At 38.6% G+C, this 27,857-nt stretch overlaps 1 protein-coding gene across 1 annotated transcript; it reads left to right on the top strand.

Moving 5' to 3' along the window:
- The first annotated feature begins 1,956 nt into the window (after nt 1-1,956).
- On the top strand, nt 1,957-27,179 carry dop1b (DOP1 leucine zipper like protein B). Its single transcript, XM_046845146.1, is given in 42 exon segments — nt 1,957-2,132; nt 6,604-6,778; nt 8,265-8,446; nt 8,743-8,913; nt 9,171-9,360; nt 9,484-9,582; nt 9,718-9,841; nt 9,955-10,064; nt 11,359-11,470; nt 12,027-12,144; nt 13,262-13,381; nt 13,473-13,581; nt 13,689-13,895; nt 14,033-14,352; nt 14,881-15,281; nt 15,366-15,439; nt 15,547-15,744; nt 17,354-17,506; nt 18,169-18,269; nt 18,351-18,541; nt 18,786-19,093; nt 19,096-19,222; nt 19,225-19,522; nt 19,561-20,409; nt 20,516-20,615; nt 20,724-20,891; nt 21,668-21,793; nt 21,878-22,012; nt 22,091-22,149; nt 22,283-22,387; nt 22,910-22,976; nt 23,160-23,313; nt 23,504-23,586; nt 23,663-23,772; nt 23,888-24,037; nt 24,207-24,268; nt 24,862-24,990; nt 25,113-25,249; nt 25,404-25,459; nt 26,006-26,140; nt 26,327-26,459; nt 26,663-27,179. Coding segments are annotated over 41 exon segments (6,855 nt in total). The 5' UTR covers nt 1,957-2,132; nt 6,604-6,637; the 3' UTR covers nt 26,906-27,179.
- The last annotated feature ends 678 nt before the right edge of the window (nt 27,180-27,857 follow it).

Below are 27,857 nucleotides of genomic sequence, written 5' to 3'. Positions count from 1 at the left end.
ATAATTAAAACATGCACTAACAGCTTTTTGAGTTTTCCATTCAACTGGTTTAAGGCAAACATTATTTAGTGAAATATGTATTAACGAGGAAAACGGACGTGGCAAGATCACAGGAATCAGTGTGTAATGGCATCTTCTTTTGATGCAGTGCAGCACCTTTCATTTAAAAAACCCTTAGATTTTTGGACTTTATTGCAAATGTTGTTACATGGATAACTATTTGGTCTGATTGGCCAGCACTGTTATGTTTCTTTATCAAAATACAATGTACAGTACCAGTCAAAAGTTTTGACTGGAGTATCGGTATCTTTGTAATGGAGCATTTTCCTGCAAAATATGATAATGTCTGATTGGCCAGGACTGTTATACAGTATTTCTTCATCAAAATACAATTTACAGTACCAGTAAAAAGTTTGGACACACAGTCTCCTTTAGTGTGTTTTCTTTATTTCTGTTATTTTCAACATTGTACATTAATAGTGAAGACAAAACACAAAAATACAGTCCAACAGTTAATTTCCTACAGGACAATGACCCCAAACACACTTCTAATTTCTATAAGGGCTATTTGTTCTAAAAGGAGAGTGATGGAGTGCTGCATCAGATGTCCTGACCTCCACAATCACCCAATCAAAATCTAGATCTAGAGTGAAGGAAAAGCAGCCAACAAGCACTCAACACCTCTGGGAACTCCTCAAACAATGTTGGAAAACCATTTCCCCTGAGGCTGACTGAGAGAATACCAAGAGTTTGCTAAGCTGCAGTGAAAGCAAAAAGGGGCTACTTTGAAGAATTAAAAATAGAAAACATCTTCTTCTTCTTCTTCTTTCAGCTGTTCCCATTAGTGGTCACCACAGCAGATCATCCGTCTCCATACTACTCTGTCCTCTACATCTGCTTCTTTTAAATCAACTACCTGCATGTCTTCCTTCACCACATCCATAAACCTCCTCCTTGGTCTTCCTCTTTTCCTTCCTCCTGGTAGCTCCATCCTCAGCATTCTCCTACCGATATACCCCATGTCCCTCCTCTGCACATGTCCAAACCATCTCAATCTCACCCTCCCTCCCGTCCTACATGCACTGTCCCTCTAATAAACTAATTTCTAATCCTGTCCATCATCGTTACTCCCAACGAAAACCTCAACATCTTCAGCTCTGCTATGTCATATTCTGGGTCATTTAACATGTTTTTGTTTACAACATAAGACCATACACATTCTTTCAGTTTGGATGTGTTCACTATCAATGTATGATGCTAAAAATAATAGAAATGAAGGAAAAACAATGTAGTAGAAGGTGCGTCCAAACCTTTGACTGGTAGTGTATATAAACTTATTGTAATACTATTTTTTTAATTAATTTGTTTGTTGACCTGTTGGACACATTTATTAAACATTTCTTTATTATGAATATTTAATTTTTTTCCACTCATGGGCAGTAGTTCAAATTCACAGAGTCTACAGAGTAGTGAACAGTCTGACACCTGCTCTTCTCAACATACAACCACCATCCTTTGCCTGGACTCGACCACCATCCAGAACCTCATGCGATCATACAAACCGATGTGTCAATATATCATGCACTTACAAACAAATGAAGTTAGACTTTATAGTGTTTAGTGAGCATTATGTAGTTTGGGACGCATCCCACATGGCCGGCCAGCCGCTGTAATGTGACAGCTCAGTGAGAGCTTTGCAAACATAACATCCTGGAAGATACCAAAGAGAAAACGGGGGACACCTGAGACAAAATAGGGTTGTATATTTATTTCGTCTACTGTCACAAATACGTCGTTTTGTTGTTTTGAAGAATTTTACCTTTAATTTTTGTATTTTCAAATTAACAACGTAAATGTATATTCAACAGCGCTGTACATCAATCGACACAATTTAACCCCTACATCAAGTACTTAGTTTGTCCCTGCCCCGCCCATGAGGAAGCGTATGGAGCCACACGCCTGCGTAAAATCAGCTGAGTGCGGATTCCAGTTTACCGTCTGCTGGGAAATCATCTTCTGCTAGGTTTAATATCTGGATATAAATATATTTATACACTTGTTTACATCTTGCATTTAGGATATAATTTGAATCGAAACGGTGCTCGGGCTCAGGTCCAGTTTTCCTGCAGTAGGTGAGTCATTGTGCTTTGAAATCACAAATGAGAAAATATATGCAATGATCTCTGTTTTATGATCTATATGTGTAATGTCACATTTTCATTAAGCATCCAGGAAAGAAAGAAAATACGTTTTGATATTTTTGTGAATCTGATTTAATTGAATATATCCGCAAAGAATAGTCATCATCATCATCATCATCATATATGCAGGTGTTTTTCTAAACGTAATCTGACCATCCTTAAATCCATTATTTATCTATAAGCACACACTTATAAATGTCTCAATTAATATAAATGATCACTATCAGTTCATTAGTACTATTCATTCATGTTAGTGATTAGAGATGAAATATTTCACAGCTCATTCCATCTTTCTCTAGAATAACTGTAACAGAAGGCAATCAAGCACATCCATCCATCCAGCCATGTTCCTCATTGTGGTCTTTATGAGTGTCTCCTCTGTGTTTATACACTACATGCCTAGTAAATATTTGCCATGATTACAATGACACTACCTGTATCACCAGCATGATGAAAAAGCTTTACCACATTTTTGAGATTTTTTAACTAATGCAACCAAAATTGCACAATATGATTTGCAATAAGATCTGCAATATCTGTTGAGTACAATAGCGGATCGCACAACACTTAAAAATCCTGTGGTTTGATAAGGCAATGTCGACACGTCTGGTTTCCCTTTAGTTTTAAATCCAGTATCCACACTTGAACTTTATGAGTACTAAAAAGTGAGCTCTGGAAATACTTTACAGCTTGTGCTGAGAGATTTTATATATATATATATATATATATATATATATATATATATATATATATATATATATATATATATATATATATATAGATATAGATATAGATATAGATATAATGTAGTTTAGGACGTGTCGCTTTAAGAACTCGTATTTCTTTTTTGTTTGTTATTTGTTATCATAATATGTACTTCTTCACTCTGTCATGGTGTCCTGACTTATCATCCAAAGGTCATTGTGACTCTACATTTTCTTTCTGACCAAGTAAAAGTTCACCTAATTGAAATAAAACCTAATTTTAAAGAGAAAAAAATCACTAGACGTAGTGTCTGTATGTGTCCTGCTTTGTGGAAAAGGTCAGTAAAATCACTAAGTAAGGATTAAAAATGCTGGGATGGTGGCACAACATACTGTTTTTATGTATTTATTGTTGCATTGAACGTGTTGGCATCTCTGTGTATAAGACAAAGATTAACCATGTTTTACTAGGAAAACCCACAGCACTTTTATTTCAAGACTTTCCTGTTTCTTAAAACATTAGAACTTGTACAATGCTGCTACTGGAGACTCTTTCCAGAAAAACAGAAAACTGATATAGGTTTATTAAATCAATGTATACAGTGTCCACATTGTAAATGTGGGACTTTCCTTGCAGCTTGACAGCTGTGATATTACAGAAAGTAAATCAACATTTGTCTTCTGATGTTGAATGTTTTTGTTTGTGCCGTGAGCTCTCTGATTATCATCAGCTCTTCCAGTTCACTTCTGTAAAGTAGTCAATAATTCAACTACCAATTTTACAAAGTTAGACAAATAAATTTTGAAAACATTTCCCATCAAGAGTTTATAATTGCGGTCGTAATAAAATAAATTGCTTGTCGTCATCCGATTGCATGAAATTACAATATAATATTATTCCTTATCATGTAACCTCAATATTTGTAGTGTTGTATCTCAGCCTTTGTGTTGTGAAGTAACATCATTCCCAGTATCACTTAAGAGTATTACAATGAAACCAAATTTAAAATCATTACACCTACTTCAGAACATTAATTGCTTAATTCGCACTTAAAATAAAAAAAAAACTTTGATTCTTGAAATAAGTGTAAATGGCTTGAAATAGGTTTAATAATCTTCTCTCATCTCATTGTCAGTTTTTGCAGTGTAGTCAACTGGCCCGGGTTCGATCCCTGGTCAGGGAACCAACCCCAGCCATTAGGGTTGCACAAGCCTTAGTGCCGGTCCCAAGCCCGGATAAATGGGGAGGGTTGTATTAGGAAGGGCATCCAGTGTAAAAACATGTGCCAAATCAAACATGCGGATGGTCCGCTGTGGCGACCCCTAATGGGAGAAGCCGAAAGAAAGTTTTTAGTCAACTGGGTCCTGTCCTTTTTACAGTACCATTTCTATAATGATATTCTAAATGAGTCCTGATACTCAGTAGTATTTACTGTGTGCACCTCTTCTAGATGTTCTAATTAATTTGCTGTGTAATCTATGAGGCAGCAACATTGTGAGTTCTAGACATAGCTTCTTGAAGAAATACCTTTGGTCCATATGCAAATACTAGATGTGGTGCACCAATATGATTTTTGTTGTATATTTTATGGGTTTGTGTGACTATAAACGTGTGGCTGAGTGATCACAGATCTCCACAATCACACTCCAAAATCTAGTGAAGCATTTTCTTAGAAGAGTGGAGGTTATTATAACAGCAAATACCGGCTAAATATGAAATGAGATAAACCTTTGTTCATATTGTGTAGATTGATTGCTTGATTGATGCATTAATAGCCAATTATTTATTATTAATTAAAAGCCTCATCATATATTTCTCTTCATTTATAATCATTCAAATATAAAACTCCTTTTACTTTAAGCTAGTGTGCTAGATGAATGAGAATATTGTATGTAATTGTAGAATATAAGATTGATTTATAAACAACTTTATTTGTGTTTTTGCGTCTCTGTGGGTTTATGAATCGTAAGCATATTACAGTATTAGCACATGGTCCTCTGTTTTGAGTTAATGGGCCCTGTTTAAAGCTGTCCAGCTGTTTTTGTGTGTGTGTGTTTGTATTTGTGTGTGAAAGAGAGACCTAGAGAAGGAATCGTGCATTTTCCCTTGTTGACTAAGCAGCTGTTCTCAAGCACTAATCTTTGTTGTGTCTTTGTTTGTGTGTGTGTGTGTGTGTGTGTGTGTGTGTGTGTTTAAGTAGGCATATGGGAGAAGATGATATGCTGTCCTTCTTAGCCAGATACATACAATTTAACATCACTGTCTGAAGAGCTAGACTAATTATTGGTGTTATTATACACCAGGCATTATTATCCTAAAAATAGCCGTTCTACATACATATTCCTAAATGTGTCACTTCTGCAAAATAACTGACTTTTCTTCATAACTTCTTCTTTTGCATCACTGGCTGTTGGACACCATGACATAATCGGTGCCTGGTCCACCACGAGCAGACACTATATGACGTGCTTTTAGAAAGTTGTGCATTTGACTTTGCAGCTTATCTTACAGAGCTGATCTGTTTCCTGTGTCACTAAGTGTGACCGAAGTAGTGGTTCTGTAAAAACGTAAAAAGGTTACGCCTAATTATTGTTAGCTCACAGTCTCCACAAACAATGATAATGGATGTTTATATTTATCCTGCAGTCTGTGAAAAATGTGTGCTATATATTTCCTCAATCATAAATCTAATCAATATTAAGCTCTAAGCACGGTATATGAAAGACGGTAGAGGGATTGACAGGCAGCCTGCTTTAGACTGCATGATAAATAAAGCTTGATGCTCCTTTGCTAGATGGGTTTATAGTTTGTTCTTGTGTTGGTGTAAAAGCTAGATGCATTCCTAAAAAGCTATAAGTTTTAAAAACAAAGTATAAAGCTGTAAGTTAAAAACAACAGGATTCCACTGCCACATGTACATACATATTAAGATTTCTTTGTAGCATTTTGCTAGTCTGGGAAAAATTTTTTCTTATGTGTACCCATCCTGTTGTTTTTATCAGCATCTACAAACCTCAATCTACTTACTGGCCTCTGTATCTATTCAGTGACTGTTTTTGTTGATCTGTATCTTGGGTCAGATTGACGAGACAGTTTCATTTTTGCAGGCTGTCAGTCAGTGGGTAAATTCTGTTCCCCATTTTTAAGAGAACTGAATGGCTTGTGACTTTACCACTGTGTTGGGGAACTCTTAACTTAATAAATAAATGCATTTTTTTTCTTGCGTTATTTTTGTTCCAAGTCAAAGAAACAATGAAAGATGACGAAAGAGGGAGATTTTTTCTTTTTAAGGGAATGAACTGTAGCTGCTGTTTAAACATAACAACTACAACTACAACAAGTACAACTTGTGTGTATGCGTTTATAGGTATGTATATGTGTGTGTTTGTATGTATACATGTATGTATATATGTTTGTGTGTGTGTGTGTGTGTGTGTATTTTTATATATATATATATATATATATATATATATATATATATATATATATACACACAAAGTTTTTTTATATGTAAAAAAAAAAACTGTGCTATTATCGTTATTTTCAGTAGTAATAGTAAATAATATATGCTACTATTTGTTACACTTTCACTTCATTTGCTACATTTTGCAAAAAAAAAAAAAATTACAAATATAGTCACATTCCATTTTTATGCAATTTTGCTTACACTAAGGTCCATCTGCCTTGTTTTTTCCAGACAGACACTGAGCATGCTGAGACAGCACTGAAGCATGATGGACCCTGAGGAGGCAGAACTCCAGAATGACTACCGTTACCGTAGTTACGCAGCCGTTATTGAGAAAGCGTTGCGCAATTTTGAGTCTTCCAGCGAGTGGGCTGACCTCATCTCGAGTCTTGGAAAACTCAATAAGGTTAGTTGAAGGTCTAAAGTAGAAGTGAGGTAGTTCATGTCTGTGGGTAATAAATAACATGTTATCAATACATTACTGCTCAGAAATCTTCTTTCCACTGAAATGATTGAATTATTAATAATAATAAAAAAAAAAACCTGTGGTTTCAACATCTGTAAAGGACCTTATTGTCTCTGTATATAATGTATAGGAAATTATAGAATATTTGTTAAGTGTAAAATATTACTAGTACTAGTATTATTGTGTAAGGTCTGTTTTTTTGTATCTTTTAATTTATTGTAATACAAATAGTCCGCTATGTACATAAGACATTTTTAGAGATTATGCTTAAATTTCACTATGTATGAGACTTTATTTACACTTCCTTGTTTCATGCATCTTAAAATACCAAATGCAGTCTGGATAATGATTATCCACATAGAAACGAGAGTGTAAATGCAGCATATCCTTGTTTACACTTATCAAATGTAAATGCATCATCTCGCCAAACCTTATTTGCATTGTAAATCCCCCCCAGTATGAGACACAATTATTCTGTGCTGATTTTTAAAAAATACATCAATTTTTTATATGTACAAGAATAAAAACAATATCTCTGTAGTTTAAATTGAATAAGCTGATTATTTATTATATGTAGGATTTTAAACTATGCCAAGTGGACATGCTTTTGGCTATATTTGTACGAGTGTATGTTCTCCTCAAGATATAATCATCTAATCATCAGGATATAATTAAGGACATGAAACAGTCAGGTGTAAGTGGGGTCTGAAATTGTCCATAAATATGTTAGAAATGTTTATATTATGCTCTCTACTTAAACTTCCCGTTAAGGAGTGGGAATTCACAGACTTACATGATGGAATACGTACAGTTGTGCAATGACCGAGCTCGGTTAAATCATGAGTGAGAACTTGAGACTATTGATTCTTGTGCTATTTCAGTTCCCTAAATGAACAATGGGAATTTGTTTTTCTGACTGATCTGTTGCACTGCTGGGAAGTTAGTTTACAAGAGGAGGTTTGCTTAGCTTACAGTCAGTTAATACAAAGAAGTGAAAAGTCCTCAAACCAAATGTCACCTTCACACTTTAAGAATACCATGTGCCAAATCAAACATGCGGATGATCCGCTGTGGCGACCCCTAATGGGAGAAGCGAAAGAAAGTACACTTTAAGAATACCCTTGTAGTAAAAGAACATACAATTTCTCATTTAAATGACTTGGAAAAAAAATTTGTGAACATAATGCAATAAGGACTCTTTTTTTCCTCTTTCTTCTCGCACTCATTCTTTCTTAGGACTTGCTTATTGATTATTATTATTTTTTTTTTACCCAGTAAAGAAACAGACAAGAATCTACAAAATTGTTGGTGTTGTATTACTCAGCAATGTTGTTTTGCTGAAGAAAGATATATGCTTGAATGGTGAAAAAAGTATGTTCTCTTTATATGATCCATGTTTCACTTGTCATCCCACCCCTTATCTTAGGCCCTCCAGAGTAATCTGAAGTACTCTTTGTTGCCGAGGCGGCTGATCATTGGAAAGAGACTGGCTCAGTGCCTGCACCCGGCTCTGCCTAGCGGCGTCCACCTTAAAGCGCTGGAGACCTACGAGATCATCTTCAAAATCATTGGCACAAAATGGCTAGCCAGAGATCTGTTTATTTACAGGTTGGTGCAAATAAATACACACAGAATACACAGCTGTAGTTTGCAATATAATCATTGACCAACCTGGAGGGAAAACCTTTTCTGAACTGTGTGCTTTAAACATTAGTTTTCAAAATGTTTAAAAGTGTGATTAAAGAAATGTGATCTTGCCTTGTCTTTTGTCAGTTGTATGTATTTACTGGTTATTTGTGGGTGTGCTGTACCATCGTTCAGGAAAAAACTGTGTGTGTGCTTGTGTGTGTGTGTGTGTGTGTGTGTGTGTGTGTGTGTGTGTGTGTGTGTGTGTGTGCGCGCAGCTCAGGACTGTTCCCTCTGCTCAGCCATGCAGCGATGACGGTAAAAATGGCTGTGCTGACCCTATATGAGCGCTACTTCTTGCCCCTGCAGAAAGCTCTGCTCCCAAGTCTGCAGGCCTTCATCATGGGTTTGCTGCCTGGCCTGGAAGAAGGCCTGGAGGTCTATGACAGGTACATGTTAAAGGTCAAATGATCAGCTGCACTCATTGTGAATAAGGCAGGCTAAAATCTGTATCAGTTTTCACCTTTTGGAGGCAGCAAATATGAAAAGCCCGATCTGAATAGAACTTGTTACAACCATTTTTTTCAGAGCTTTTTCGAATTGATCATACTTTTTCCATACAAATCATCCACAGTGAATACAGCTCCTAACTGATTATTTAATTTCATCCTAATTAATTATCGAATTTTTTCTTTTTTTCTCCCAGGACCGATGCACTGCTGGTGAAGTTGTCCCTGCTCGTGGGTCAGTCAGTGTTTTATGGGGCTCTGTGGGGCGCAGCACTCGTGTGTCCTCTCGTACGGCTCCCTGCTTCACTCTTCATCGTCACACACTTTGACCGCATGGCCAGCAGCCGTGAACAGAAACACATGCTGGGGAATGACCACCGGCTAGCTGTGAGTGTGTTCGAAAGTGAAGATCATAATATTTATCGTCTTTTCAACGACTATATTTTTGTATATTGACGAGTTATAAATTCTTCTGTCCAAAGTGTCACATGCTCAGTCTTACCTTTCCAGGTGAAGGCGACCTGTCTCTCTCTACAGGACACTAATGTATTGGTCCAGCGGAACATGTTAGAGATTCTTCTCAACTTCTTTCCCTTCGCAGCATGTCTGGTGAGTTTGTTGTTTCTTTCCTCCATCTCTTCCTTTCGTCTCATTGCTTCTCATTCCAGAAGATTGCATGCTTGGTGTATACTATTGGTGGATGTCCATGTCACAGAGTCCTCCTTTTGCCTTCTGATTACGCAGGACCCAGTGACGTGCTCTGTCCCTCTTAAACGAGAAGAGATGATCACTGTGGTCTCTGCTGCCTCTCTCACTCTGCTCAGGAGGGACATGTCACTCAACCGCCGACTCTATGCATGGCTTCTAGGTAAGACAAATGAATCCTATTAATGCTGTGTACATATTACATGGGTCATGAAATGGACATTTACATTTGTTGTGATATTGCATTAAATATTATCTGCACCTGTGTGTGTTTAGGATTAGATATTAAAGGGGGAATGGTGGCTCCAGATACAACCCTGTATGCTACAGTGGAGGAACATACTGCACACTACTTTAACACACATTCCAGAGAGATGCTGGTGCAGGTACAATTGATCTTTTCTTTTTTGCTTTCTTTCCCACTCACACATACACACACAAAATTAGAGCTGTTGCTATCGATTATTTCGGTAATCTAGTATTCTACCGACTATTTAGAATAATCGAGTAGTTGGACAAGAAGTACTTTTTCTTCATTAAAGAGCAATACTAAAAATACAAGAGAAAATAGGACGGGTCTGTTAATATGAACAAGTACATTTACATATTTATCGCTGAAAACGCATACACAAATATCTGTGTAAACTAAACCTATTTAATTAATGCATTTAATTGCCAAATTACATCAAAATGTAAATACAAATATATACATTAAAACATCATAAATAAAAATAAAATAAAATAAAAAATAAGATAAAGGGTCACTGTATCGTGTTTTCTTTATGTTTTAGTTTAAAATAATCCCAAACTTTGAAAAGTTCCTGTCTCCTTCTTCAGCCTGAATCATATGAAAGCCCGCTTCCACCACATAAAAATTTTTTTTTTAAAGAAAAGTTTTTCCTCGCAATTCTGACTTGACTTCTTGTAATTCTGACTTTGTTTCTCGTAAACATCCAAAAATTTCTGCTGCATCCACCGGTAACCATGTTGTCGGCCTGTAGTTTGAAGCTGTTGGTGTGTGAACGCGGCTCCTCTGCTTCATCTGTCTTGTTCTGTCTTCTCCAGAGCTGATTGTTAGTCAGAGTTCTCTTCAGGAACCAGAAGCTGAGTTTGATAACATGTGACTCTATTTATTTGTAGCTCATTATATTTTCAATGTGTAAAACTTTCTGGCACTACAGAGGGGGTGACGCCGCCAGGTTGGCTAAAAACCTATTTTTCCTGCGGGGGAAAAAAGTCAGAATTGGGCAAACATTTTATTTAATGTGGTGAAACGGGCTTCCATATGAATCTTCTCGGCGCCTCTCACTGTTTTCTTTCATTTCCACCATTTTCAATCTGCAGTGTCTTCTGTGTTCCCTGTCCAGAGTGCTCCAGAGTTTAGCGGGTGGTGCATCAGTAACACTGGATCGTGGGGAAACACAGTGCTCCGTGTGTAGTTAAACTGACTAAACGAAACTGATTCGAAACTGAAATTGAAAATTTGCCTCGATGAATAATTGTAATCGAGTTACTCAAGGAACTGTTACAGCCCTACACACAATTAAGTGATAGTGTTTTCTGACCAGTTGGCTTTCAGTGATCATTGTTAATAACTACAAAATACTCCACTTTTCTGAATTCTGTTGTAAAAATTATTCCTTAATGTGCACTTTGTGTGATCTTTCTCACTTTGAACAGGCCCTAGTGAATATCCTGCAGCAGAAAGACATAGAGAAAGACCCAGATAATGTCATGAACTATCTTAGACCGTTCCGCATCATGATAAGTTTACTGGACAAACCAGAGATTGGTAAGGACATGGATGAACACACACAACACACACATACATGTATTTGTATGTACGTACGTATGTATGTATGTATGTATGTATGAATGTATGTATGTATCTATGTACTGTACATATATATGAAAAATGTATAGTGAAACCAAACTCAAACAGAAATGTACGCTGCATTAATCGCGCGTATCATAAAATCAGTGCCGTTAAGATGAATTTGTGTTAACGCTTAATTAACGTGTTACATTTTACTTAATTGCTGTTTTGCACAAATTTCTTTAATTTTAGGGTTTTCATATACATTTTAGTGTTTAGTATTAATTATTATACGGACAAATCCACCCGCACCAACATGAATCGGTCGGTGCTGCAATGTCACTGTGTCTACTGTCTCACTGTCATATGCTGCTATTTGCTTAAAATTCTTTAGTCTCAAGGTTTTGCTTATTGTTCCGCCACTTTATTACTTTATTTATTAACTCCGCAACTAACACGGTTTTTACTTTCTCATAATACTGTAGTTTAAAGGGTGAAATTCTAAGGCAGCCACACTTGTTTTCTCTCTTAGGGCCACTGGTTGTGTCAGATGTCTTGCTGGAGGTGATCAGGACCTTTTATAGTTACTGTCAAGAGTTGCTTGGAATGGAGTTGCTTAACTCCAGTCACTCTGGCAACCATCTCACAAGGTCAGAAGGATGAATAATAAAAATGAGAGTGATATGCTAAACCCTAATTGTAGCTTGTATCGAAACAATATAGAGAAATGTCTCTATTCATGTATTAGAACACTTTAATAGTCATAGAATTAACCAACCAAAATGTGCTTTTCCTTGCTGCTTTGGTAGAGTATGCTGCTAGAGTATACCTTCTATACCTCTTTTTTTTTTTTCCCCCAAAACTGTGCTTGTGGTGTTCTAATAAGTCACTTTAACAGATTACGATCCAATTTTTACCTTAATTTTCTTTCTATAGGGACACTAGGTGTACTTATTCAGGTGTATGGTTTATATGTACAAAACATGTACTGTATTTTCGGACTATAAGCCGCTACTTTTTTCCCACGCTTAAACAATGAAGCGGCTAATGTATGGATTTTTCCTGTTTTTTTCCGGTTCAAAAGCTTCATGCTGCCAAAAAACTGAACCCCATAACATTAAACCAACGAAATTGCCGAACGGGTTCAGGTGAACCAATGAAACTCTTTATATCAAATCAGACGCGCTTCCACTGAATCGGGCCGCACCACATCATAAATATGGATGCGGTTCCTCTGACGTTTGACCTGCCGCTCACCGGACTGTCAACAGGAAATGCGAATCATTCGTCACGCTGAAAACAACCGGGCATGAAAAAACGCACTTCACCTGTGTTCTGAGCTGCACGGCATCAGGAGAAAAGATTCACCGATGGTGATTTTTAAACGCATGACAATGCCAAAAGAAAAACTCGAGAGAAATAGTTGTAAAAGGAAGGAGGAAGACAGTGAACAATGACTTTCTTGGTAGGCTACTGTTTAGATACAAGCCGTGTAACAGACACTGTCTTTCATTAAAGCCTGTGTAAAGTTCATTAGTTTCAATGTAGACAGGTGCGGCTTATAGACAGGTGCGGCGTATTTATGTTCAAAATAAAAATCTTTTAAAATTTTGTGGGTGCGGCTTATATTTTGGTGCGCTTATTAGTCTGGAAATTACGGTAACCTTTAATTGTACCACACCAGTGACTATGAAAAGGAGGGTTGCGGTACCTTTATTTCTGTATTCACAGAAATGAACTTTTATTGTCTGCTTTTTGTTTATGCAGTAAAATCAAAGAAAACAAACATATTTCTGAGATCATAAAGACGGTCAATATGTTGGTGGGAGCCATGAGCAGTGAATACCTCTGGGACTACATGACCAAGCGCTTCCTCACCTGTTTGAGGTATACACACACACACACACACACACACACACACACAAGCTTCCCAGTATACATAAGGTGCTGATCATTTTGATGTAAACCTGTATTTCAGTGGGCTCAGTGACCATACAGGGTTGTCTTCTGCTAAAGCCTGGAGTCCTTCTCCATCAGTGTCTGAGCTCTCAAACCTCATCATCTTTCTCCTCGATGTTATCCCTTTGGTATTTGCCACTTCTGTAGTTGATAGTTCTTCATCATAGACATATTAGCTGTATGATAACTGGACAGAGTATGCTGTTTCTCATTTTTATTATCTGTTGTTCCCAAGGAGCTTTATGCTGAGATCCAAACACAGTATCTGCCCCAGATGCTGGGTAGCATGCTGCAGTCTGTATGTGCTCACATGGATTCTCTCAGCCTAGCAGAGCTTACACAAACTCTTCGAGCATGTTTCAAAGTTCTGAGTAAGATCCAGATGCCGGTGAGCTATATGGACATGAATGTGGAGTCTCGCACACATGTAAAGGAAACAAATGTACTATTATTATTATTATTATTATTATTATTATTATTATTATTATGATTTTTGTATCTGTAGTCTGTCAGATTTTTTACAGCTTGAATACATTCTATGATGTGCTACTATACTATTTATATGTGCTGGGTATACAGGTTGCAGTGTCTGACATCAAGAACAATGAGACTCATAACCACACCAGTGATGACAAATTTAAAGAAGATGAAGTAGCCATCAATGGACAGGATGCACAAGAGACTGGACCTGAAGTGGCCATGTTCCCGTCCCTGCGCTCTGAAGACAGCGGCCTGGGGCTCAGCGCCTCACCTTCTGAGCAGCAGCTTCCTCCTGGCCGTGACTCCTCCAGCCCTGCTTCAGGAGTTTGCACCAAGGCAGAAGATGTTTGGAGGAAAGGAGGGAGTGTGGAAAACATGTCCAAGTGCATTCAAGACATACTGGTGTCTGTAATTACAAGGTGCACTTATACACCCTATCACATACGTGAAGGAAGAAAATTGGAATTAAATAAGAATATATTGTCAGAAATAGTTGACATTTTCATATTCAAATTCAAAGACGAATAAAATTTGAATTTATAATATCTCAAATTTGGTTATATGTAGATGAATCTTTCACTAAAAAATTCTCATTTTCTAGTTTTTTTTCCCCACCACAATTTACAATTGTTCCAGTGATTACAAGCAATCATTAAAATTCAAATTAACAATCAATCTTTTCTGTTGTGTAAGCTATTAGCATAACGCTGTTCGCTCATCAGGTACTTTTTGACCAAATACCTCTTAAAAATTGTAAATAATGAATACAGAAAGCATCACATCGACAATGCAAGACAAAACGAGCCTTGGAGTCTTTTGTTAGAGACAAATGAACATTCTTTGAGCAAGAAGACTATTTGATAGCCTTGTGGTACCATGTCTCCAGTTTGGGTGGCATACATAATGTTATATGATATCATGTAAGCAATCCATGTACTCTTTGACAGGCATTTGCTAGTAGTTGTAGATCCAGAAAAGCAGAAGAAACAGGAGGAGGCGACTCAGGCCGTGCAGGGTGCCTCGAGGCGGTCCAAGACACGCTCGTCATCTGGTAGTGAGGGAAACCGAGATCTGGGACTGATCAGAGACAGACTGGCTGAGCTTTTCATCCCTGGAAAACTGCGAGAACAACAAGCGTTTACTGATGATAAGGGGAAAAGTTCTGGACATGAGCTCTTTCAGTGGACTGAGGGATTCCAGCCAAGAGGGAAAGGAGAGATCAGCGAGGCTTGTCGAAATGCCTTTACTGCTGCTTGTCACCTTCTGCTGGAGAGCACAACTTTCCCAGTCTACTACACCGAAAAGGAGAGCCAAGAGCTTCACAGCAACATGTTTGAGAACACCACAGGTATTTTTTGAAAAAAGTGACACCACACAGAATGATACATTTTTGATTGAATTGAAGCTCATTTTTGTCTGGTTTGTTATGAAGGCAATAAAGAAGGCAGCCTTCCTGAGTGGCTGAGGTCGTTAATGACTCTCTGTTGCATTTCAAAAGACTACCAGGTATGGAATACATATGAGATTGTATGAGTTTTTTTCTAACTGTGGATCTTGCAATAACATTACTAGGCTTTGATGGCATTTTGACAGTTTTTCATCTGTGCAATTAGGTTCAGCATGCGGCGATTTCTTCTCTTCTGGAGTTAATAAACCACTCTCAGTCTTTAGCGCTGGTCATCCAGGATAAGAACCAGCGCTATAAAAGATCAGAAGCCAACCCCCTCAGTGGACAGCTACAGATGGTCACTCTGCCTCCCATCTACCCAGCAGTGCTTAAAACTATGGAGCTCCACACAGACTTTTACCAGGTGAGTGACAGAATAAACACTGGAAGAATTCATATAAGTTAAATGTAAATATGGTGTATATGGTATAGCTAGTATTATGTATGCGTATGTATGTATGTATGTATGTGTGTGTATATATATATATATATATATATATATATATATATATATATATATATATATATATATATATATATATATATAAAATGTATGTATGTATATGTATATGAGCTATCAAGATGATCGCATTAACTCAATTTAATTTTATTGGCATTAATTTTTATTAAGTTTTAAAATCAAGCACCAAAATCTGCATGAAATTAAAACCGTCCATGTGAAAACATTTTAAAAGTTTAGTTTGGTGCCCTGATGACTTACTTAATTTAAAACACCTAACAGAACTTTTGCTTTGTGTCCAGACAGACATTTTTTATTGCTGGCTGTGTGCATCATTGTGGATTTTAGTGCTTGATTTTGGCATATCAGTAAAACCAGTGTTTAGGGATTAAAAAGTATTTTTCTGTGGAGTTAATTATTTTTACAATTTTAGTAAAGAAAGGATGTTGTGAATAAATGTGTGTTGAGTTGAAGCTTTCAATTTCGCCTTCTTTACATTTGTATAAAAAAATGTTTTTAAAAATTTTCAAACAGAAATGCTTGATCATGCGTTAATAAAATTAAATGTAATGTAAATGTAATAATTTTAGATTCATGAACTGGGAAAACATCTTCAATTAAGGATGAATTGAAGATGTTTTTGCTTAAATGTCTTGACTTTCTTAATGCTTTACACTGAAAAGACTTTGTTTTGGGATCATGTGATAAAGTTAAGTCCCACCTCGTGATGATTACGGACCTTTAAAGAAGTAGATGCCGAACTCACAAACATCCTGAACCATCTAGAGACGTACCAGTGCCATTTGGATCCCGCTACATGTGTGGAGTTTTGACATTGGACCTCCTGGAGTGTTTAAAGGCTCTGGCATGGAGAAGCTGATGCTGGATCTGTGGTGATCACAAATGCTGAGCTCATAAAACTCGGAGCTACTAACCATATAGACTGTTTAAGACTGCAGAAAGAACATTACTTATAATCTTATACTCCAGTAATCATGTTAGTTCTCACTCTCCAGTGTTCTGTATTGTTGAAAGATTTATGATCAAACTCTTGATGTCACCCAGATGAGGATGGGTTCCCCTTTTGAGTCTGGTTCCTCTCAAGGTTTCTTCCTCATAACATCTAAGGGAGTTTTTCCTTGCCACAGTCGCCACGGCTTGCTCATCAGGGACAAATGCACACCATTCACCATCACTGTTGATTTGTGTAAAGCTGCTTTGAGACAATGTCTGTTGTGAAAAGCGCTATACAAATAAACTTGACTTGACTTGACTTGACAATAGATCAGCTAATATTTTTTTACACATAGTATATTTTATGCCTAAATGCGATGCCAGGTGACGTCGGCTTTCCTCAGAGCTTGTTCTTTACCCTCGGTTTGGTTTGTCCCTACCTTAAAACATTGAATTATTTTTTGCCAGACTAAAATTTTTCAAGAGCTCAGAAATATTGGAACTGAACTGTGATATATAACTTTCTTACTATCGCTCTTATTCTCTTTGTGTGGCTCAGAGGGCAGCTCAGGTGCTGTGGTCTCAGCTGGACACCGAACGCAAAGAGCAACACATTTCCTGTGTGGAGCTTTTCTACCGACTACACTGTCTGGCTCCATCTACAGCCATCTGTGAGGATATAATCTGCATGGCTTTGCTGAGCAGAGACAAGGTACAATACTGATTAGCACTGCCTTGCACAGGCTAAACCCTTATCTTAGTCTCCAAAGGCCGTCCTCTCTATCCAATTCTCATCTAATTCGCTGTTAACGTATTATTTTGGACATTTGGAAAAACGATAACACTTAGTACAATAAAAGTACAAAAAAAAACAGCTGCTGCCTGTGGCTGTTTTGATTGTATCCCAGATCCCAGGTGTCCATAGAGGCTAACTGACATCACTGAGTTCTGTAATACAGGAGCATCATTGATTAGGAATGCAAATAAGAAAACAGTAGTTGATATTAAAACAGAGCTAATTACTTTCTCGAAGATATCAATAAGGTTTGAACCACTGACCCTATAATCAGGAGCCCAGAGTCTTAATCATTGAACTACCACTTCCCTTAAAGTAGAACACTGCCGATTAGGCATAGTAACAAAACCTAGTAAGTATGTGTTCTGTGTATTTGTCTATTAAAGAGTATGCATGTTAAGCTGAACCATAAGGTTTTATAAGATAAAAGTACTGAATAAACTTTCTTTCGGCTTCTCTGTTTAGCCCAATTCAATATCATGACCTGCTGCTTTCATATCACACAAATACATGTAAAGAAGTTGTGTAAATGCAGACTACTGGTAATATGTTTTTGTCTGCGCACGTCTTATCCACAGGTTGTGTGCCTGGATGCTCTTCACAGATTCTCTGTTTTGTGGCACCTGATGCGAGAGGTCCAGATGAATCGCAGCACTTCTCTGAACCGCTCGTTCGACAGGTCAGACAGATTTCCTGGGTGGGTGATTACATTCAATTATTACGGAAAAAAAGTCTATAAATTTTTCTCTTTTTCTGTCAGGTCTCTGTTTGTTGTGTTGGATAGTCTAAATAGTCAAGATGGGAGCGTCAGTGCAGTCGGGCAGAGCTGGCTGGGGCGAGCTCTTTCTCTTGGTGATGTTGTCCGTATTTTGGAGCCTGTTTTACTCCAATTGCTGGACCCGAGGACACAGAGGATAGCCATTCAGAGCGCCAAGCATAATCTTTTAGTTGGTCTGTTCTTGTTCTTTCTGGAAATAGTTTGTTTCAATAGTAATTGCTGTAAATGTTAAGTAGATTTTATTTCATCTCCAGCAATAAGCTGGTATATGTTTCATTACCAGTGTCTATTATTTAATTTGTCATTATTTTGAAATTTATGGATGATAAGAAGGCTTTGGGTAATGCTATTCAATAAGGATCTAACAAATGAAGTGCTTTATTACATTTGACTTAAATGTTTTTTTTTTCTTCACAGGTAATTGGAGTGCATTAATTTACAGAGACAGGACCAACATTAAGAGCACTGGAAATGTAATGAACCAGTCAGAAGACAGCATGCTGACTCACATTGCCACGGTAGACCGTGAAGCTGTATGGCTTGATCTAGAGCATCACGAAATGCCATCCGATACCCCTGTGATATCTTGCAGTGAAAGTGAGGAGACTGACGGAGATGATAACGAGGCCAGAGAAGACGGAGAGGAGGGGAGTGAGCACACTGAGTCCGCAGACACAAGTGGAGCACAGAACTCCACAGAAACCTCGAGTTCAGGCTCCATCCCTTACCTACAGAGATCTGCCGATGGAGAGGCATTGTGGTCAATGGCCTGAAGCGAGGGGACTCGGAGCGTACTCAAGCTTCTGATTCACTATCAAGTGATGAGGATGATGGGCAGCTGGAAGAGATAGCCAAATCCGTCTCTTAAAGCAGCAACTTGAGAGACAGGAAGCAGTAGATTCACTATTCCAAAATGTGCTGCTTTACCGGCAGACATATGAGAGTGGACGGATTCTGTACGCCTTTGCAGTGGTGGAAACGCTGTTGAGGAGCAGTGCAGGTCCATTTGTGGAGGCACTAAGCAACACAGCTTTGGATTGCAGCTCCACTGCCCACCTGAACCTCATTCAGAACCTACTTGAGAGACATCGGCAAGCCCAGGAGGGTGGCAATTTCTATGGCCCTCTCCAGAATTCCACTTCTCCTAAAGCTGGCACTCCAGAGCAGCCTCCACTTCTCCATCCTCCTTATCTCCTCCTACTTTCCTTCTGGAGATTTTGACATGCATCTGCTTGCGGTACCTTCGCTCCCACTTCCCTTCTTACGCTAGTGTGAATGCCTGTCATGTCCAAGCGAACAGAGAGGTGCAGGTTAAGAGTGTGGAGGTGCTCACAGCATTGGTGGAACAGCTAGTGACCGTGGCCCAGCAGGCCCAGACAGGTGAAACTGGTGCCAGTGGAAGCTTAGAAGCCATACGTAATCTTTTATGGGGCAGCAAGTTGCAGCACTATGTCCTACTTATGCTCTCTAGATCCATGTATGTCTGCCAGCGTGGAGATGGACCTGTCCCACACTCACTGACCAAGAATGAACAGAGTGATGATGTCAGAGAAATCTCTGAAGAGAGGCTGGTTAACTGTGGGCGAGATGGCAGCTGGGCTGAACACCCAATTCAGATTGCCCTCTTGAAGCTGCTTAAGGTGCTTATTGTTCTTGAACATTGTATATGTCCAGCAAACACTAAGAAACATACACAAGGAGATAACCAGTTCCAGCAGCCCGTGGATAACATCCCTCCTTCTGCCCTAGCACGAGAGTGGCACACTGCAGTAATGTTCCAACAGTCTATCAAGGCCGTTTGCTATGTGGCCAGTCAACCTATTACAGCACAGGGCATGTTCGTGTCAGCAGCGGCCCAGGCTCTGTGCCCACAATATGGCTTTGCCATGCACCCGGCTTGGGTTACATTGCTCTGTCAGATACTACCTTTCATTGGCCGGTCACTGGCCATCATTGTGGCTCCCATCATCAAACAGATCTGCAGAAACCTAGATGAGCTTGTTAAACAGCATGAGCATGACGGATTCAAGGCTACACATGGGTACTAAAATTGTCCTGTGTACATTTGTTTGGTGTAAAAGATACTGGTGTTTGTTAAAAGTAAAACAAGCCAAGTTTTGATTTGAGTGTGTTTTTTGTGGGTATAGCAGTAACCTTAAGAAGGAGAACATCGCACCGGATTATCCTCTTACTCTGCTGGAGGGGCTTACTGCAATCACACACTACTGCCTCCTGGAACACAAGAAGGTAAAGCATGTAAATACTATACACTCTTTCAGATTAAGACAGACATAACTGACTGTCTTATTGTGATTGTATTTATACCTATACCTCTGTATCTCTATCTCTCTGTAGTCTGCAGGTTGTGATGCAACGGACATGCGAAATGCCTGCAATGCCATTCTGGAGGGATTTCCTCATATGGTCAGCACCATGGCCTTGCTTTGGGGTGTAGTCAAAGGTGCTGACTCGGCCTACAGTAGCAGATCTTCCTCCACCTCTGTCTATTTCAAAAGCACAAAGGTATGCACGCAATACATGCACTTTTATTATTATTTAATTTCCGGACTGTTAAGCGCACTCAAATATAAGCCGCACCCACTGAATTTTAAAAGATTTTTATTTTGAACATAAATACGCCGCACCTGTCTATAAGCCGCAGGTGTCTACATTGTATCAAATGAACTTTACACAGGGTTTAATGAAAGACCGTGCCTGTTACACGACTTATCTAAACAGGTAAACGTATCTAAACAGTAGCCTACCAAGAAAGTCATTGTTCACTGTCTTCCTCCTTCCTTTCACAACAATTTCTCTCGAGTTTTTCTTTTGGCATCGTCGTGCGTTTAAAAATCACCATAGGTGAATCTTTTCTCCCGATGCCGTGCAGCTCAGAACACAGGTGAAGTGCGTTTTTTCATGCACGGTTGTTTTCAGCGTGACGAATGATTCGCATTTCCTGTTGACATTCCGAGTGAGCGGCAGGTCAAACGTCAGAGGAACCTCATCCATATTTATGATATGGTGCGGCCCGATTCAGTGGGAGCGCATCTGATTTGATATAAAGAATTTAATTGGTTCACTTGAACCCGTTTAGCAATTTCATTGGTCTAATGTTGGCGGCATGAAGCTTGTGAAAATGGGAAAAACCCAGGAAAAATCCATAAATTAGCCGCTTCGTTGTTTAAGCCGCGAGGTTCAAATCGTGTGGAAAAAAGACAACAAACAGCTTATAGTCCTGAAAAGAGGTATACTAATTACGCTCTATTAAGCCTCAGTGTTTGTCTTGTGTTGTGTAGATCCTAAAACAGAAGGTTCTGGGGCTACTAATGCCACTGACGCAGCACTACGGGTCACAAGTCATGGCCTCGGTGGCTGCTGTATGGAACAGTAGGCAGAGCCGGAAGAGACGCTCCAATAACAAGGTGAGTCATAGTGACTGGATTAACGTTCCTGATGGCCACTATGTTGCTGAATATTTGATGGAAATGGTTTGTGTTTGTGTGTAGATTCTGCCAGTCGCCAGTGATTCCCAGATGATGATTGTAGATTTAGTTAAGTCCATGAACACACTCCGCACTGAAACCGTTTTGCAGCTCATCAGGGAGGTGGTGAAGAAACCCCACCAAATTAAAGGAGACCAGGTACAAAATATAAAAAATACACATATTTCAATAAACAATATCCGTATATTCATATTTGTATTTTCTCTCTATCTTCAGCAAAGGCCAACCTTAGTTGATGTACCCATGCTGCAGTTCTGCTATGCCTACATACAGAGGTTACTTTTCACATATTTCTCTTAATTAAACCTCTGTATTATTTTACTTCATATTTTAATAGACATATTACATCTGGATATTTCTTGAACAATAAAGTGCTTTGTTTTCATTTTGTTTTTCTGTTTTCTGTAGTCTTCATGCTCAGGATCTTCAGGAAAATGTCATGGCTATCCTTTCTCTACTTAAAGATTCAGTGCAGCTTAATCTTGTCCCACCTGGGCATTTCCTCCTTCTTGGGTGAGCTTATTTATTAAATTATCTATTATTCATTGCAGTGTTTTAACGATGGCTTGGGTGTATTTGATGTACACATGTCATACAGCGGCTCAGAGTTTAGGCATGAAGAAAGTATGTCTACATAGTGATAGACAGGAGTAACAGGAAGCCAGGAAAGTGAGAAAGTTAACATTAGTTTAAATGGAAAAAGCTTTTATGCTAAACAATAATTACTTTGCCAGTGTACAACTGGTGTATTTAAAAGCTAGAAATATATGTTAGCATACATTTTGTGGTTTGGACAACATCCTTGAAATTTGACAAGTAGCTTCTAATAAATAATTTTCTGCAGAGTGAAATAATTGAAGATTAAACTGCCATTCTATAGTTGCCAGTGTCCCAGGGATTGTCAGATGAAGTGGCCTGTACTAGTCGTTTACTAATTGTTGTGTAATACATCTTACATAGAGAATTGTGTTCCTGATAATAAATCATCAATGGCGGCAAAACGGTGTTAAATTTTAAGGTATTTTCTCTATACAGCATCTTGAATGACTTTGTGAATCGACTGCCCACCATGGACAACAAGAGAGATTCCAGAGAACTGCAGGTATGAAATCGACCATAACAGACTGACAACATGTTTACAACATGTTTTTTGTATAGTGTTGTTTTTTAATAATGCCTTAAACATTTCAAGAGATTTGTCCCTGATTGTGTCACTACTGTATGTCACATTGATTTTGTCACTTTGTGTTTGTGTTATAAATTTTTGTTTTGTTTTCGTGAACAGGAAGTTACCCAGAGAATCCTGGAGGCGGTAGGAGCCGTGGCTGGCTCATCTCTGGAACAGACCAGCTGGCTGAGCCGTAACCTGGAGGTAAAGGCACAGCCTCAGATCTGCTTGCAGGACGATGAAGATGATCCTGAAGGAAGTGAATTCTATGGTTAGTCCACTGTACATACAGTATGCAGACAGAACAAACCTTGCTTTAAACCATGTTCTAAATATTAATATTGCACTTTTAGCAGGTATACATTTATTCTGCTAGTATTAAATTGTCTTAGATACAAAGTTTTTTAATGCATGATCAGTGGAATATGAATCTCATTCTCTTCTGTCTGATATTGATTTAGAGTCTGTTGGCCAAGGAAGTGCTATGGTGTCATCCTCAGCTCCATCTGTGTTCAGCGTACAAGCATTGACTCTGCTGGCCGAGGTAGTACATCATCCCACAATCATAACACGGGAAAATATGCAAGAAACACACAATCAGCATATTCGCTCTCCTTCAGATTCTAGCCCCTCTTCTGGATATGGTGTATCGCAGCGATGAGAAGGAGAAAGCCGTGCCTCTCATCTCCCGCCTCATGTATTACGTTTTCCCCTACCTGAAAAACCACAGGTAAATGCACGGTTTTTCATTTTTTTCTTTATACATTTAATGGCAAGTCATTATGTGTGTTCTTTTCTCTCATTCTTACACTTTCTCTCTGTTTGTCTCTTTGTCCCACTATCAGTGCCTATAACATGCCCAGTTTCAGTGCAGGGGCTCAGCTATTGAGCAGCCTAAGTGGTTATGCGTACACTAAACGGGCCTGGAAAAAGGAAGTGCTGGAGCTCTTTATGGATCCTCTGTTCTTTACCATGGAGATGTCCTGTCTTTGCCAGTAGGGTTCCTCATTTCTTCAACACATTTTCTCAAATTACCATAAAGCCAGTTTTGGATGTACAGCTTGTTCAGGCTAAAGTTTCAGAATTCTTATCAGATTTCTTTTTGGCAGCATTTGGCAGCGTATTACAGCATGCACTCGTTTACTTGTATATTTCTGTTTTTAGTTGGAAAGCCATCACAGACCATCTGCTCACACACGAGAAGACCATGTTCAAAGATTTGATGAGTAAGTTTTCATTGACTGTTGGATCAGTTAGTATTTATGCATGTATCAATATCTACAGTAGATGGATAAATAAAGATACATTATATCTATGGCCAAAATTATGTCACCTGACCACAACATCTTTTAGGATTCTTTCTCAAATATTTGTCATGCAGTTGTGTAGACTCACTTTGCATGGAGGAATAAAAAACCTTTACTGGAAATGAGAGGTGCAATATGGTGTTCCAGCCTAATACTGATTCTGGGATGCTTATAAAGATAGTTTACCAAGGTTGGTGCTAAATATCCAGAGTGGTCTGCACAGGGCCCTGTACCTCACTGACCACCTTTGGAATAAACTGGAACACTGACAATGCATTTGGCAAATTCCAACAATCCGATTTCAATATCTAGTTGAACGTTTCTCAGAAGAGTGAAGGCTGCTCAGGGGAAATACTCTTAATCTTAATACTCATTGTTTTGGTATAAAATGTTTATTGCTCACATACTTTTGGCGTTATAGTGTTTATGAAAAGTAAATGTACAGTTGATGTGTGTGTAGTTTGTACATGCATATATACAGTATTTTATAGACAAGCTCTCTGTTTTTGCAGGCATGCAGAGCAGTTCTTTGAAGCTGTTTAACAGTGCTGAGCAGAAGGCCATGTTACTAAAGCGCCAGGCATTCACCATGTTCAGCGGAGAGATGGACCAGTACCACCTCTACCTGCCTCTAATTCAAGGTATAACACCGAATGTTAGTTTGTGCGCTAGGGTTGCAGTCTATTAAAATAATCTAATCATAGTTTACTGATTTATTTTTTTAAGCATGAAACCAATCCCATGTTCTATACACCCTCTCCAGAGCGCTTGACAGAAAACCTGCGGATAGGACAGACCCTGAGTGTGTCGGCTCAGATGTTCCTGATGTTCCGTGTTCTGTTGTTGAGAATCTCGCCACAGCACCTCACCTCCCTCTGGCCTATAATGGTCACAGAACTGGTGAGTGACTCACAGTTGTAACTGATGTTATTGTTCATAACACCCAGTGTTGATATTTAAAAGATTTTTTTATGTTCTTTGTGTTCAGGTTATTGTTGATTACTAGGTTGCAGCACTTTAAACTTCATTGCTGACTTTTGTTATAATTTTGTAGATTCGGATTTTTGCACGGCTCGAAAAGACTCTGCTAGAGGACAAGGATGTTTCAAAGTGAGTCCTGGACAAGAGAATCCATTTTCAAGTTGTTCATTTCACATTTACATTTATGGCACTTGGCAGACGCTCCTATCCAGAGTGACTTACAACTGAGCCATTGAGGCTTAAGTGCCTTGCAGTGGCAGCTTGGTGATGCTAAGATTTGATCTCACACCCTTTCAAAAAAAAGTCCAACATTTTAAGCACTGAGCTGCCACTTTTCAAATAGAGAGATGCATTTACATTTCACATGTACATTACAGTAAATTTTCTTTTGACTCTATTTTCATAATATGCTTGGGTCAGAGCACATGGCCAGCCATGATACAATGCCTCTGAAGCAGAGAGAGTTAAGGGCCTTGCTCAAGGGCCCAACAGTGGCAGCCTTGCCTTAATCAGTAACCCCGAGCCTTAACAATTGAGCTACCACTACAGTACATACACATGGATCACATGGACATATGCCCCTTCTTTTACTCTCTCACATTCACTCACACTCTGTGTGTGTGTGTGTGTGTGTGTGTGTGTGTGTGTGTGTGTGTGTGTGCGCATATATGTCAGGAATAAGCGAGGTGGTCAGGAGAAGAACTGCCCGAGACCTTTTCCACAAGCAGAACTGGACCTGTATCTTTCAGCCTGCAAGTTCTTGGACACTGCTGTGTCTTTCCCCCCTGATCGGATGCCTCTTTTCCAAATGTGAGAAACTCCATAACTATTACCATACTAACTATATCTGTGTGAGTGTATATATATGTGTTTGACCACAAGAGCGAGAGGTGTTTAATTAAACAATAATGTTGTATGTGTGTGTTTTCATGATTACAGCTAAAAGCTATGCATTTTTTGGTTTCATGGGTATGTGTGTGAACATGTGATTTATAGGTATCGCTGGGCATTCATACCTGAAGTAGATGTAGACAGCTATGATGGTCCAGGCACCACTCTGCTGGAGGGTGAACATGAGTGTAAGCCTCACGTGGTCAGGATACTGGAAGGCCTTCATCATCGCTATGGGGTAAACAAGCCAAAAATCTGCATTTCTTTAAACCACATGTAGAAACACTTTTCACTTTGACCATGGTAACCATCTGGAATGTATGTATTACTGCATGTTTAAAATGTATGTGAAAATTAAATAAATAATGTTCCTTTAGAATTTGGAAATGTACCTCATTCAAAGTGCTCGCTGAACTCTTAAACTCAACCTGACTGTTTCAGGAGCTGAACGGAACGGTGGGAGAGTCAGAATGTGAGCGTATGGAGTTCCCTCTGCTCACTTTCCACTCGCTCTCGTCCATCACGCAGCTCGTGCCGTTCTTCCAAACCCTGTGTAGCTCTTTCTGCAGCTTATCACCCTCTCCTCATCCTCCCGCTGAATACCCGCCCTCCAGTGCAGACAGAGTGCTGCAGTGTTTGGAGCTCATCACAGAGGAAGAGTTTCTGGATGGTATGGATTCATAAGTCTCAGACTTTTAGCTAAGCATTCAGTCTTAGAATAGGTGCTCTGTTAATGCATCTTAATTGCTTGGTGAGCATGAGGGTTAATGGCATTGTAATGTAAATCGATGCATTATGTTATTGTGGTGTCTGTCATTATGGAGCAACTTAGTTTATTTTTATAATATCGTCATTCGAAGTGCAGTGATAACCAAAAGATTCCAGTACGTTCTATCAGTTAATTGCTTTTATGTGAATATTTTATTATTTAATAAAGATGTAAAGAATGTGGGATTAATATTCTGAACAATTCTTTTTTTTTTTTTTTTTTCAGCCAAACGTACTGCTAAAAATTATAGCTCACACGTTTTGCTTTAAATATTTATAATTGATCATTTAGCACATGTTAAATAAGGTTTGAGGTTTTACATTGCAGCATATAGCTTTTGTGATAATCTGTACAAATGTTTGTGCAAACTAAAATCTTGTTGGCGTTTGTCTCACGTGTTTTTTCCCCCCCCCTAACATTACATAACTGGATTGAAATTAAGCTATGCATGTCATCTATTGGAGAATCTCATAAAGCTCAATTTTGGCATTAAAGGCATTTTATAGTGTGCAATATGTAGGCGACATATTGTATATTATATAGTATTGACATGCAAATGGAAAATTGTGGGTGCTGCTAAATCCTTAATCAGGAATCAAGAATCGAGTATGATGTACAATTCCTAATTTTACCATATTTGGTGCTCTCTAGAGCACTGTATCTGCTGTTTCTTTCTATGGAAAAGTATTTGTTATTTATTATTTTTTTGTCTTTTGGAAACCTGATGAAGGACCACTGTCTTGAGTTTCATTAAGACCTAGCTATTGTGTATTTGTCCACTTCGGTTCTATCGTGATGAACCAGTCAGGCTGAGCTGCTAGACATTGTTTTACCTGCTCTAACATACTTGATTAACCCTGTTAACAT

This window comes from Silurus meridionalis, chromosome 3 (assembly GCF_014805685.1).
Source record: "Silurus meridionalis isolate SWU-2019-XX chromosome 3, ASM1480568v1, whole genome shotgun sequence".
Taxonomy (NCBI): domain Eukaryota; kingdom Metazoa; phylum Chordata; class Actinopteri; order Siluriformes; family Siluridae; genus Silurus; species Silurus meridionalis.
The sequence above is the reverse complement of the archived record's forward strand: the minus strand, read 5'-3'. Positions and strand labels throughout refer to the sequence as shown.